Source organism: Oryx dammah, unplaced genomic scaffold, assembly GCF_014754425.2.
Source record: "Oryx dammah isolate SB20612 unplaced genomic scaffold, SCBI_Odam_1.1 HiC_scaffold_1, whole genome shotgun sequence".
Taxonomy (NCBI): domain Eukaryota; kingdom Metazoa; phylum Chordata; class Mammalia; order Artiodactyla; family Bovidae; genus Oryx; species Oryx dammah.
The window spans coordinates 101,739,352-101,752,839 of record NW_024070185.1 but is presented as its reverse complement, the minus strand read 5'-3'; the positions used below and the strand labels follow the sequence as shown (position 1 = coordinate 101,752,839).

The 13,488-nt window shown below is 53.4% G+C and overlaps 1 protein-coding gene across 1 annotated transcript in view; it reads left to right on the top strand.

Annotated features, from left to right (window-relative positions):
- WHRN (whirlin) overlaps window positions 1-13,488 on the top strand; it is a 90,206-nt gene that overhangs the window by 62,556 nt on the left and 14,162 nt on the right. Inside the window, exons 4-7 of the mRNA XM_040237513.1 lie at window positions 3,440-3,642; window positions 4,739-4,775; window positions 5,893-6,105; window positions 7,130-7,339. Of these exons, the coding sequence (XP_040093447.1) occupies window positions 3,440-3,642; window positions 4,739-4,775; window positions 5,893-6,105; window positions 7,130-7,339 (663 nt within the window). The remainder of the gene's footprint in view (window positions 1-3,439; window positions 3,643-4,738; window positions 4,776-5,892; window positions 6,106-7,129; window positions 7,340-13,488) is intronic.

Below are 13,488 nucleotides of genomic sequence, written 5' to 3'. Positions count from 1 at the left end.
CCAGCTCAGAGCTGTGGGGAAGGGGGAGCTGGGGGCAGAGGGGAGAGGTGCAGCCGCTACTCAGGGAAACGTGAGGACCCAGAACAGTGGGCTGGAGGGGGCTGGCATCGCAGTCCACTCTCAGTAAGGCCCTAGTGCCTGCCTGCGAAGGTCCTCTTTAACACAGCTTTGCTTCTCAGCATCAGGGAACACCAGCTGGGACAGAAGCACAGAGCGAAGAGGCAAAACCCACACCTCCTGTGCATAAGCACTTATTGAGCACTTACTGTGTGCTGAGCCTCAAATCAGACATTGGGTCTTCCCTTAAGCTCTTTACAAGGAGACCAACTGAGGCTACCTAAGCTTCCCAGGCGGCGCTAGTGGTAAAGAACCCACCAGCAGGAGGTGTAAGAGGCAGCGGTTCAATCCCTGCGTTGGGAAGATCCCCTGGAGTAGGAAATGGCAACCCACTGCAGTATTCTTGCCTGGAGAGTTCCACAGACAGAGGAGCCCGGCAGGCTACAGTCCATGGGGTTGCAAAGAGTTGGACACGACCGAAGTGACTTAGGACACACAAGTTGTCAGGGATTTTTCGACTGGGGAGCTCAAAGATATGGAAAGAGAGAGAAAATTGTGGATGTTGCTGCTGGCATTGAAAACCAATGCTGATGACTGATGACGCTGATGACTATAGAAATTTGGAGGGCAATCCTGAGCTAGGATTCCCTCTTTATGTGCAAGAAAACTAAGCGACAAAAGTTTAATGGATTTTTGTCCCCTGTTCTTAGTAACAGTGGAAAATGTGCTCCTACATGTAATTTGGAAAGTAATTTCCTGAGAAAAATTTAAATAAGCCTCTAATAATAAGCTGGTATAACCCAAACTCCTCTCAAACCTGACCTACAGTTTTACTTTTTTTTCTGCCTTCATAGGAGGTAATAGATCTTCTGAGGTTTTGCTATAGATTTATTCCCAAGAAGCAGGGCTGAAATAGTGTGAAATAAAACCCAAAACAATGAGTTTTGAAACCAGGCCACTATTTGAAAGCTTTTTTTTTTCCTCTCCTAAAATAACAGAAAAATACCTTAATAAAATGAATGTGTTCTTTTAATTGATTAAAAAAAAAGCTTATTGGGGGATTTGCTTGAGTTCATGTGGCATGAAAGTAGCAAAGCCAGAGTGTCTACCCAAGTCTGATGGTCTTTGAAACCTTTAACCATAGGGTTATGCCGCCTGCTGGGTTATAGGGATCATTCAGGTTTTTAAGCCAGGAGGAATAAACAGTAACCCGGTGCCAGGTCTGGGGCCAGTTTAGAAGTTAATGCACGGAGGAGAATGCCAGCCCAGGACCCCAGGAGTGAGCAGGTGGGGATGCAGGTTAGGGAACCGATGGAGGGGGAGGAAGGTGAAACTTCCTAGAGAGAGAGAGAGAGAGAGAGAGAGAGAGAGAGAGAGAGTGTGTGTGTGTGTGTGTGTGTGTGTTAGTTGCTCAGTCATGTCCGTCTCTTTGCAATCCCATTAACTGTAGCTTGCCAAGATTCTTGGTCCATGAAATTCTCCAGGCAAGAATACTGGAGTGGGTTGCCATCGGGGATCTTCCCATCCCAGGGATCAAACCCGGGTCTCCGGTATTGGGGGGACAAAGGCAGAGCTGATGATGAGGGTGGATTTTCAGAGCTGTATGCTGCAGGGAGGAACAGCAGGATGGGGGCTTTGAGCATGCCGGATTTGAAGCCTGACAGCAGCCCAATAGCAGATAGCGTTAGAACCTTGGAGCCTGACTTGTGTTTCCACCCTGCTGTCCTCTTCACTAGCCTCTGTAACCACAAACTATTTCCTTAACCTGTCTGAGTCTCTGCTTTTCTCTGGTCAGATGCAGAGCAAATGATCCCTACTTGGCAGAATGCGGAGGATATTAAATAGGGAAAGCTATGTAAAGGGACAAACAAGGTACTTGGCATGCAATCAGCGTCTGGTCAGAAGTGGCTTGAAATTTGGGGCTTCAGGCTGGTGTCATGTGTTGGCCCCGCCCTGAGCTGCAGCAGAAATGGTCCTGGAGCTAGGATTGGGGGGGACTGGTATCTGACGCTTCATTCATTGGATTAATTTTTATTGAATTCCCACTGTGTGCTGGGCCTTGGAGACCAGGTGTGGAGAAGCTGGCGGGAAAACCCACTCATCGCACAAGGTGGAGCCCGCTGAGCAGCATGTGAGCAGGAGAGGTCTGTCTGTCTTGGCTCCGTGTCCCAGCCCAGAGCCTGGCACACAGACAGTATGCAGGAAGTGTTGGATGGGGTCGTGGAGGTGAAGGGCCTTCTCTGAACACATCAACACTGGAGCAGAGGGGAGACAGAAAGACTGAATTTATAACCACTTTCTATTCTGGAAACTCCCCGGTTGCAGGTAAGGGGTTAAAGAAAAGACAGGAAATTGGGGACCAGGGTTTTGATTCTTAGGCTCATCACCATTATCTTTTCTTCTCTTTTTTTTTTTTTCTCCAAATTAGTGTTTGGCTCACCTTTTCCAAGTTCTGCTTTTAAAAATGCTGGAAAACACCCCTAGGGGTGACCATGTGCCATCAGCAGACTGGGATGCAGGGAAGAAGAAAGAGGGGCCAGAAATAATTGGTGTTATAGGGCTGCCCTTCAAGACCACGGTGGGCTGTGACCCTGGGTAGCCCTCTCCGATCACCCATCAATTAATGTAAAAAAAGTACCAAACCCTCTGAGTTTGAAAGTGCCCCAGCTGACCCTGCAACAGCTTCCTGGACAACCCCTTCTGGTCTTGTCACATAGTTATGTTTATTGGAAGGCTAGTTTTTTCTTCTTCTATTTTTTCATCCTTTCATTAAAAAATATGTTCTTCCATTACCAAATAAAATCACCTTCTTGTCCTAAAAATCCAAGCAATATATTATTCCTTTATCAGTAGGCTAGTTTTCTCATTTACTGATTTCTCTTAAGTAAATTAAAATGATGTTTACACTAAGGCAATGTAAGAATGCACGCTTAAGGTAACAAACTTAATGGTGTAGAAGTATAAAAGGAAAATTATGGGAACAGTACCTTCACATCTCATCTTCCCCCCAATTCCACCTGCATCCAGGCCTCTGAAATGGCTTTTGTTTTCTAGATAAGGAGACCCTCGGGAACTCCACCCCTCAAAGCCCTTGTTCGGTTGAGGGAGGTGGCCCTTTCTAGTGACAGGGTCATGGGCTGAGGATCCAGATTGGATGGTTGGTTCTGCCATTGATTTGCTGTATGACCCTCAGGCATTCACATAACCTCTTTGAGTCTCTTGCTGTGTGACCCTCAAGCACCCACATAGCCTGTCTGAGCCTTGGTGACCTCCTTCCTAGGCTACCCAGGAGGAAAATTGTGATCTGGACTCTGAAACCCCTGGCATGAGTCAGTGTCCTGCAGACAGCCCAGGTGACTGTGTTGTGTTGTGGGCTTGGCAGGTTGGGGACCAGATTCTGGAGGTGAATGGGCGGAGCTTTCTCAACATCCTACACGATGAGGCGGTCAGGCTGCTCAAGTCATCCCACCATCTCATCCTGACCGTGAAGGACGTCGGGAGGCTGCCCCACGCCCGCACCACCGTGGACGAGACCAAGTGGATTGCCAGTTCCCGGATCGGGGACGCTGCCGCCAACTGTGCGGGGTGTGGCCATGCTGCGCTCTCACTCTGAGCCCCAGGACCCCAGGGCCGTCCCTGAAAGCCAGTAACAGCCCCTTGTACCCCTGCACCATGCGCTGTGCCCGATCTGTGAGGACTGCCCCGGTTCCCTGAGCCTGAAGTCCCACCCCAGGGTCCCTCCTGTTTGTGGGGCCTGACCGTGGGCGCATCCCCTTTGCTCTTCTGGCCTCAGTTTTCCTTGGAAAGCTGGACCGCAGCAGCCAGTTCTCTCGCTCTTTACTTGCCGTTTAGCAAATCTCATATCGTCCTTTTTGGCCCTTACTTGCTTTGTCTGAAAAGTGGGAATCCTAACTGCAGTCCCCATTCCAGATGCGTGGATGGGGATCCCATGAGTGACTTGCGTGAAAGGGTCTTGGGAGTCATAACGTGGGAGACAGTTGCCAGGTGGCTGCAGAGCTGCTGGTAATGTAAAGTGTCACCTTTGGATTTCCATTTGAAATCTCAGACTGACTGGTGGCCCCAAGCCGAACACACCCAGGGCATCTCTTTCTCCCTTTCTTCATCCCCTCCTTCCTCTCTTCCTTTCACCTTCCCAGTACAGTAATTTTTAAAAATTAGTTACCAACATTTAAAAAGACATCGGGTTTCCCATGGGTGGGGGTGGGGTGGACACCTGGATTTCTGGCTGCTTCTTGAAAATCAGGGATTCTGGAAGCCTGAGAGCACATTATTTTCCATGGAAACAGCCTGGAAGGGAGCTGCACCTGCAAGCTGTTTCTTAACATCTCCAGGTGCCCCGTCCTCACCCTCCCTGGGCTGGCCTGACCCCGAGACCACGTGGCACTTACTATTTAGTCTCTCCTCTGTGTGTCACCTGACTTGGCCCTATAGGGCGTGAAACAACTCAGCAGACCACCTTGCCTGGTTTTAGAAGTGCCATCCACGTGGTTGGTCAGGAGTTCAGAAACTGCCCATCTGTCCAGGGCCTGATACTCCCTTGAGAGGCCCCAGTGAGCGCAGCCCATGGTTCTCCCAGTTTCATTCCTCTCGCTGCAAAGCAGCCATCCCCTGGCCCGTGCCTGTTTGAACTGCTCAGACGCGTGCTTGTCTTTCTTCACAGGTTTCCCGGGGATCTCACAGCAGAAGGGACCAGCAAGGTAGGCTGCTCTCTGTCTGCGGGTATCTTTGGCTTCTTCACTGGTGCCGAGTGGGGAGCTCTGGGCCCAGCAGGGTGGGCAGCCTGCCGACTGCCTGTGTAGCCTCCTTCCCACACGTGTGGGAAGATTCCAGGCCACCATGTTCCAGGCAGCACCCTGGACCCCGGAGTTAGCGGCACGAACAGCACAAATCACGTCCCCTCCCCGGTGGGGGTTGCGCCCAGTGAAGGAGAGGCACATCAAAGCAAAGCAAGCCTGTATGCGCATCTCATCATCAAAGGTGTTCAGTGCCTTCCAAGAGAGGTGCCGGGCCTTAGGAGAGAGAACGGCAGATGTTTAGGTGTGGGGAGGGCAGAGGGAGAGGGCGAAGGCTCTCCAAGTGGCAACACAGTGTCTGGGCTGTAAGCTGAACATGAAGTGGAGGTTGGTGAGATCAGAGTCTGGGCAGGAGCCGGAGGGGAGGATGCAGTCAGAGGGCACAGCACATGCCAGGGCCCGGGGGCAGCGTCATGCACGACTTGTTGGTGGGATCATCAGATCCCATAGGACTTAGTGGGCCGGGGAAGAGGTTTGGCTGCTAAGCCGAAATGATGGGGTGCCACTGAAAGTCTTCACCAGGGGGGCAACATGAGATCTATGTTTTCATGAGGTCACCTCAGCAGCTCTGTATAGGCGACAGGGAGAGGCAGAGGGGACGAGCAGGGAGACCGGGTGGCCTCTTAGACATGGCTGATGGTGGTGGAGGCCATGCTGGGAGGCGTGGTGTGCGTGCAGGTCTGAGCCACATTTCAGAAATCACATTACTATTATCCCCAGTGTACCCAGAGAGACAGCAACCTAAACAGTAAAATGGGAACCATAATAATACTGCCTGACCCTGAATGGTCATGGGGCTCTGATGAGACAACACGTGTAAAAGTGCCACGTGAGCCAGAAAAGCACTTTGCAGCTACACGCAACCGAGACCCAGTGCCCTGAGAATGTCCGGGAACACCTGCGGCTTTACCCGTGGGCGGAGACCTCAGAGGGGCCCACCCCACCCGTCTGTAGGGTGGTAGCTGGCTCGGCTTCCAGAGCAGACCCGCTCCCCCGGGGCCTCTGCCTTGCTGTCTTTCAGCTGGGGTTTTACAAAGGGCCAGCCGGCTCCCAGGTGACCCTGAGCAGCCTGGGGAACCAGACACGGGTGCTGCTGGAGGAGCAGGCGCGGCACCTGCTGACCGAGCAGGAGCGTGCCACCATGGCCTACTACCTGGAGGAGTACCGCGGCGGCAGCGTGTCAGTGGAGGCCCTAGTCATGGCCCTGTTCGAGCTGCTCAACACCCACGCCAAGGTGACCTGCGCCTCCTCGGGCAAGGCGGGGCTGGAGGGGCCTGGCTTCAGCTCCCCAGCGGTTCTACATCCTTCCCTGCCTCCCTCTGAACCCCACTCTTTTACTGAGAACCCACAGAGAGTCAGACCCAGCCTGAAGCCTGGGCAGAGACTGGTGACCAAGACAGATCCCACCCCCAGCCCCCACCCCCGAACCCCTCAGACTCTCAAGAGAACAGTCCACATGCCTTGTGTTTGGGGTCCCACTGTAGCAGCTTTTTATGCTGGGTGTGGATTTAGAATCGTCTGGATTGCTCTTAAAAAGCAATGCCCAGGCCACACCCCAGGCTGGATAACTCCGCATGTTTCACAAGCCCCCAAGTAACCAAACCATGCTACCCTCTTTGAGAACACTGCTCTAGTGGAGAAGCCTGTTTGAGATTCAAAAGCTGCACCAAGGAGAAGTGATTAAATCCACTGGGAGTGGTTACCTTTGGGAAGACTTAACAGAGGGAAGTCAGTTTGAAAAGAAGGAAGGGGAAGGGACAGGCAAGGGCTTTCCTGTTCAGGGACTTGGAGCTGGACATGAAGGGTGAGATGTTAGGGAAGAAGAAGTGAGCAAGGAGCAGGGGTTGATGACGCTGGGCCCGGCATCTAGGGGTTTGGAATTTGTCCTAGGACAGTGGTGAGCCACGGAGGGTTAAGGAGGGGTGGGCAGTGGCCAAGTTTGCACGAAGGTTGTTTGGGGTAGCAGGGGTTTCCCAGGTGGTGCTAGTGGTAAAGAACCCACCTGCCCATGCAGGAGACCCAAGAGATGTGGGTTCGATCCCTGGGTTGAGAAGATCCCCTGGAGGAGGGCAGGGCAACCCACTCCAGTGTTCACGCCTGGAGAATCCCATGGACAGAGGAGCCTGGTGGGCCACAGTCCATTGAGTCGGACACGACTAAAGCGACTTAACATGCACACCTGCATTTGGGGTGGCAGAGGGCTGTCGTGCCTGCTGGTGGAGCTCCCTGCTGAGTGCCCGGCTTGTCCTGGCCTCCAGTTCTCGCTCCTCTCTGAGGTGAGAGGCACCATCTCCCCCCAAGACCTGGACCGCTTCGACCATCTGGTGCTGAGATGGGAGATTGAGTCCATGAAGGCGCGGCAGCCCCCGGGTCCTGCAGCTGGGGACACCTACTCCACGGTCTCCTACAGTGACACGGGCTCGTCCACAGGCAGCCACGGCACCTCCACCACCGTCAGCTCGGCCAGGGTGAGCAGCCCCTGCCCCATGCCTCACCTTACAGCCAGCAAGGGAGCTAAGGCCCATCTGGGTTCGAATCCAGCCCTGAGAGTCTCTGCTGGGACAGGACTCCTGGCCAGCTCTGGGCCTTCCCTTTCAGAGCCTCCGTGCCTTCACCTGTGAAAACCTCCTGATTGCTGGGTGCCTCCTGTGTGCCAGGCATGGGCTCTCAGACACAGTGGAACAAGGTGGATTGACCCTGCCTCAGGGGCTCACAGGCTGTGAGATGGGATGCAGGCGGGTGGGCTGGGGAAGAAAGGTGGAAAATGCAGGTAATGAGATAAATGGGCATCCTTGGTAGCTCAGACGGTAAAGAATCTCCCTTCAATGTGTAAAACCCAGGTTCAATCCCCTGGAGAAGGGAATAGCAACCCACTCCAATATTCTTGCCTGGAGAATTCCATGGACAGAGTAGCCTGCTGGGCTGTAGTCCACGGGGTCAAAAAGAGTCGGACATGACTGAGCAACTAACATTTTTCTTAACGAGACAAACAGAACCAGTAGTGAGAGGATCCCATGAGACATCACGCTGGTGGTCTCATTCACGGTAATGGTCGTGGTGACCGGGATCTTCCCTGAGACACCCACTCCTGACTCTCTCGGGCCCCGGAACCCAACCTGACTTTCTCCCAGACTCGCCAGCCCCCAGAAAGGCATCTGGGCCACCTCAGGGTGTGGCTGTGCCCCCAGGATGCTCAGAGGCAGATGAACCCTGGGAGGCCTTGGGGAGGAAAGGGCAGGGGAAGTGCCTTATTATCCATTGCAGGACCCGGCCAGTTACCGAGACGGGTGCCGTGGGAAAAGTCGGAGCTGGAGGTCAGGAGAGCCGGCTCGGCTCTGTCCTCTGCTTCCCTGCCAATCGGTCATTCAGCACCTCTCTCCTGTGGAAGGGGAAGAGGAAGTCTAGCTCTCTAACCACTGTTACTTCCGACACTGAACTGGGAGCTCTCACGGGTGGAATCTCTATTAGACAGTGTTGGTTGTCCTGTCGGAGGAGGAGGAGGAGGTCGGAGGATGGTGATGATGTCCACCTGCAGATACAGGTGGTCAGTGGGCACAGGTGCGCTCACAGCCACCAGGAGACAGCCCCGCAGCATGCCCGCTTTGTGGGCTTCAGCTCCCAATGTAGCTTTTTTTTTTCCCTTAAAGCTCTGGGGATCTGAGCTTCTGGGGAAACTTCTATTCCTCTACCTCCTGTCCCTACCATCCGGAGTCACCTTCATCCCCCGAGTCCTCATCCTTCCTGGGGTGGCTAGGAAGCTGCTGCCCATTCCTCCAGGCTCTGGACATGGCTGCAGACCATTTCTGGGGCAGGGAGGAGGCTGTCCCACACCTGGGGCTGAGTGTTTGGCTCTGATGTGGCACACAGGCACACACGGGTGACGAGCTGGCTTCAGGCTGCGGAGCCCTGGCCCGAGGGTTCATTTCTCTCTGCGTCCAGCTCCACTGAGATTGGCTTAAGTATGTCCATGTGGGGCTTCAGGAGCCACAAATCACTGCTCTAAAACTTAGGGGGTTGCATACTGTAATTCTGGGATGATCCCTTTAGAAGCAAGGATGAGAGATCCAGTGGGTGGGATGAGTTGTGTTCTAGCCTGGGAGGTATGGGGCTTAGGTTTAAGCCCAGCTTCTGTGGGCCTTGGTTTCCCTGTGGTAGAATGACCTGAGGTCCTTGGTGACTCTGGCCACAGCAGCCCGAGGCCCCAAGGGCAGGCCAGGGTGCAGGATTTGGAGGTGTATCCCCAGGAAGGGCTCAGGGAAGGGGTTCCAGCCCCAGCTCAGTGCCTCGGTCTCTCCTGTACCTGGAAGGCATCGTCCCTGACCTTCTGAGGCCCCGCTGTGGCAGTTGACCCTGCCTTGTCAAAGACACCTTCCCTCCAGATTGGAACACCCTGGGAAAGGCATAGCTCTTAAAAGCTACAGGATGATTTTGAGCAGGAAGTTTGTAGGACAGATGGAAAGGGTCTCCCAGCTTCTGAAATGTGAGTAACTATGAGTCTGAGTAAACTCCGGGAGTTGGTGATGGACAGGGAGGCCTGGCGTGCTGCAGTCCATGGGGTCACGAAGAGTCAGACACAGTTGAGCGGCTGAACTGAACTGATGAGTCTGAGACCTCCTGGAGAGCACAGGTGTGTCAGATCAGGACTGACCAAGGTCAGGACGAGCTCTGGGAGGTGGGTGCTAAGAGAGCCATGTGCAGGCAGGAGAGGCGGTGTGGAAAGGCACCGCCCTCCGCAGCGCCTGGCTCTCCCTCCTTGCTCTGCGGCAGCAGTGCTCCTTTCCCCAGCTTGTTGGGAGAGTAAAGGACAAGCAACCTCCCAGACATGCTGCCCACACTCGGAGGGCAGAGGAAGCGTCTGTTCTTCCCTGCTTCCCAGCCTGGCTGGGGTAACCACCCTGTATCCAGGGCCTTGCAGACACTTGAGGTCTTCTGGAAAGCACAGGGGTGAGGTTCTGCCATTCCCCTTCCAAACGTCATCCCGCGCTGGGCATCTTCCACACGCACAGCCCTGGGCTCCTGTTCACAGGCACTGAGGTTCTCTGCCAACATGGAGCCTGGGCTTCCCTGGAATCCGGGTCTTCTCTGATGGAGGCTTCCTAACAAGATACTCCTTCAGGTTCTGCCTTTCAGCCATAGATGTGACCTTGGACAAGCCACTTCCCTTTGCTTAGCCTCAGTTTTCCCGTCTGCCCAGTGGGAATAATGATCCTAGCTTCACCTGCTAGAGACTCCCAGGGTTGCCTCCAGGGGGCATGGCCATCTCCTGACGGCCCTTCTCAAGGACAGTGTTCTTTCTTGGTTTCCTTCTAGGAAGCAGTTAGAATGAAGCCATGCTGACTGTCCCTGTGGGGTCTTCCTCATCCCTCCTTTATTCCTGCCCAAAGCAGTCCACGTGAAGAGAAAAGGAGTTTGGGGAATTCGCTTGTTTTGCCGCGCGTGTGTGTGTGTGTGTGTGTGTGTGTGAGAGAGAGAGAGTGTGAGTGTGTGTGTGCGTGTGTGTGTGAGTGGGAAGGGGGTTTGCTGTGCCCGCTCCATCCCTTATGTTTATTTGATGTATTTTTCTTTTTGCCTTTTGCCCACCCTTCCTCCCCAGGAGCGGCTGCTGTGGCTTATAGACCTGATGGAGGTACCGTCCTTCTTGCCGAGTGGGGTTCTGGGAATCCTTTAGCTGGGGTGGAGGCAGGAGGCTGTGGCCCTTCCCTCACTCCTTTGTACCAACACCCAGCCCAGCGGGGAGACCAGGTTCTTCTTGGTGTTCTCTGTCTCTCCAATTTGCCTGTCCATCAGGGCTTTCAGGCTCTGCAGTGGTTCAGATCCCAGCTCTGCCAGTTCCTTGCTGTGTGACCTCAGGAAATGATTTCACTTCCCTGAGCTCAGTTTTATAAACGAGGATGACAGCTCTGTGCTCTGGAGCTGTCAAGAGACCTCTCGGCCTTTGCCTGTGCCACACAGTCTGTCTGTCTGGAATGTTCTTCCCACTTCATATGGCATGGCTGTCTCTTGTGTGTGCTTCAGCCCTTAGCTCGCATGCCTCTTCTTCCAAGCAGACTTTCCTGATCCTCTCAAGGGGGGTGACTTTGAGTCTCTGGATCCTTCAGCCGCCGGGGCTTCCTGCTGTTATGGCTCCTGTGTCATTATATTTTAATATTTACCAGCCTGGTCAGTTACCCACCTTGACCATGGGCTGCTTGAGGGCGCAACTGTGTCTGAAGTCACCACTGACTCCCTAGTGCTCTGCATAGAGCCTGGTCCACATTAATAATTTGGGCCTTTCTTAATAATAATAGTAGCTGGCATATGTCAGGAGTCTCCATAGCACGGTGATAATGCTTTCCAAGTATATCTTCTTTGATCCTCTTGGTAACTAGATGTGGCAAGTACTGCCATGATTTCCATTTTACAGAGAAGAAGACTGAGGCTCAAGGAGAAGTGACTTGCTCAAGGTTGCTCAGCTAGCGAACGGTAGAGTGTGGATTCCAACCCGGGCCTGCTTACCTCTGAGCTGGTGCTATTAACACTGCACTCTGGTTGGGATTCTTCCCTGAAGGAGCTCAACCGGATCCTTGTTAAGCATCATCTGCCTATCAATCTATCGATCCATCTCTGTTTCTACTCTCTTCCTCCTTATCTCCCTTTTGTTCTGTTAGCAAATTTCGATTGAGTGATTGCTCCAGGGACTGTACAGTTGCAGTGCTGGGAATACAGTGGTGAGCAACAAAGAAATCCTTTCCACTGTGGGATTTAGAGTGGAGCAGGAGTGACAGACTAAACCAGATAAAGAACTGAAATGCGCAGTATGCTAAGTGGTGAAAAGTGCTGAGGAGAGAATATGAAACAGGAAAGGTACGTGGTCAGGAAGGGACACCTGAGTAGGACCTGAAAGAGGTAAGGAAGATGGTCCTGCCCACAGCTGGGGGAAGAGCACTTCTAGTAGAGGGAACAGCAAGTGCAAAGGCTTTGAGGTGGTACCCGGAGTGTCTGAGCAAAGTCCACGAAGCCAAACACTGGAGCAGTAAGTGAGGGGAAGGGCAGTGGCAGATTAGTGCTGCGGACTTGGAGTTTGTGTCTGAGTGTGATGGGAGCTGTTGGCAAGTTGGAACAGGGGCCGACATGGTCTGACTGGTCTGCCTTAGTTGTACCTGGCTGCCGCTGCTGGTTGAGAGTGGACAAGTGTGGGTTTGAACCAAAAACAGGTTCATTCCCAGGCAGGTGCTGGGGAGCTTGTGCAGCCCGAGCTGCTAAGAGATGTGATAACAGGCTCTACAGGGGCCAGCTCTTCCTGCTGCCTGGTCAACCGTGGCCTCAGTGTCTCTTGGGAACCCCCTCCCTCCAAACACACACAGCAGGTCTCAGGCTAGATGCCCCACGCTGCCTGCATGTGAAGCCACAGGACAGACACCTCCTCCTGGAAGCCCCTCTGTGTGGGAATGCAGGGCACCAGACCCATCCTGGAGGTAGGAGCCCACACCCTTCCTCTGCCCTGTCCCCACCATGCAGTGGCGCCCTCAGGAAAGCCCCTCACCCACCACCAGCCTGTCTTCCCATCTGTACAACCCAGGTAGGCTCCCAAAGCTCCTCCAACCCTGAGAGTCCTCTCTGTTGAGAGAGTCTAGAAAATATTCCAGGGGAGGCACTACAAGGAATGGATGCCCTGTGTTCCCACTGCTTTCCTGTTTTTGAACAAGGGTTGCATCATTCCTCCTAAGGAACCTCTTCCTAAGGGGTCAAAATGACATTCACTTATTCCCTGCTACGTGCCCAGCAGTAGCCCACAAAACCACCATGTATGAGTGAGCTTTTGCTGCAGAGATGCTGAGTAACAACCCCCACGATCCAGATGGACATCAACTCAAAACATTTCTTGCTCATGTACAAAAATTATTTTGCCTGGGAAACACACGCATTTTTCATGTCTCTGTTAAAATGCCCGCCCCATTGCTTTAACCTCTTGCTGAGTGTTTTCTTCGGCACACAAGGAGAGCTGGTGGGGTCCACCGGCAGGGACCTCAGCTTTCTCCTGTCTGTGTCCCCAGTGCCAGCCCAGGGCCTGGGATAGGGTGGAGGCCAAGGAAATGTGAAGCAGGAACTGGAATGAAACCTCATTCCCTGGTCACTCAGGATCACCGTCTCCCTTTCCAGCCTCCTAAACAGTTACTCCTCTGTCATAGGAAACTGTCCTCTGCTCTGGCGCTCAGACGGCAGGGTGGCAGGCTGCTGGCTCTTGTGACCCAGATGCCCCAGACGGATGCCCCAGTTGGAGCCAGTTCCCATTTAGCCCAGAGTCCCTGGGTCGTGCTGCACGGGTTATCCATCCCAGGTTCAACACAGCTCATTCTGCAGCCGTTTCCCTCAAACCAGACATAATCGATCAGAGGAAATCAGATGCAGCCTCCCGCTTCAACAAATTGTGTTTAGTTTCCATTTGTCTAATAGATAGTCAGCCCTGGGAGTTTTCTGCCGCCTCCAGACAGTATCATCACCCTGCCATAAAGATGTCGGCCAGGAGAGCTTTGTAAAAGAAGAAAGGGCTGCCTGACATTTCTTGAATTCCTCATCTGGTGCAAGGAGGCCTGAGGCAGGGGGGCTCAGATGAACAGGCTCTGGAATCTCACACACC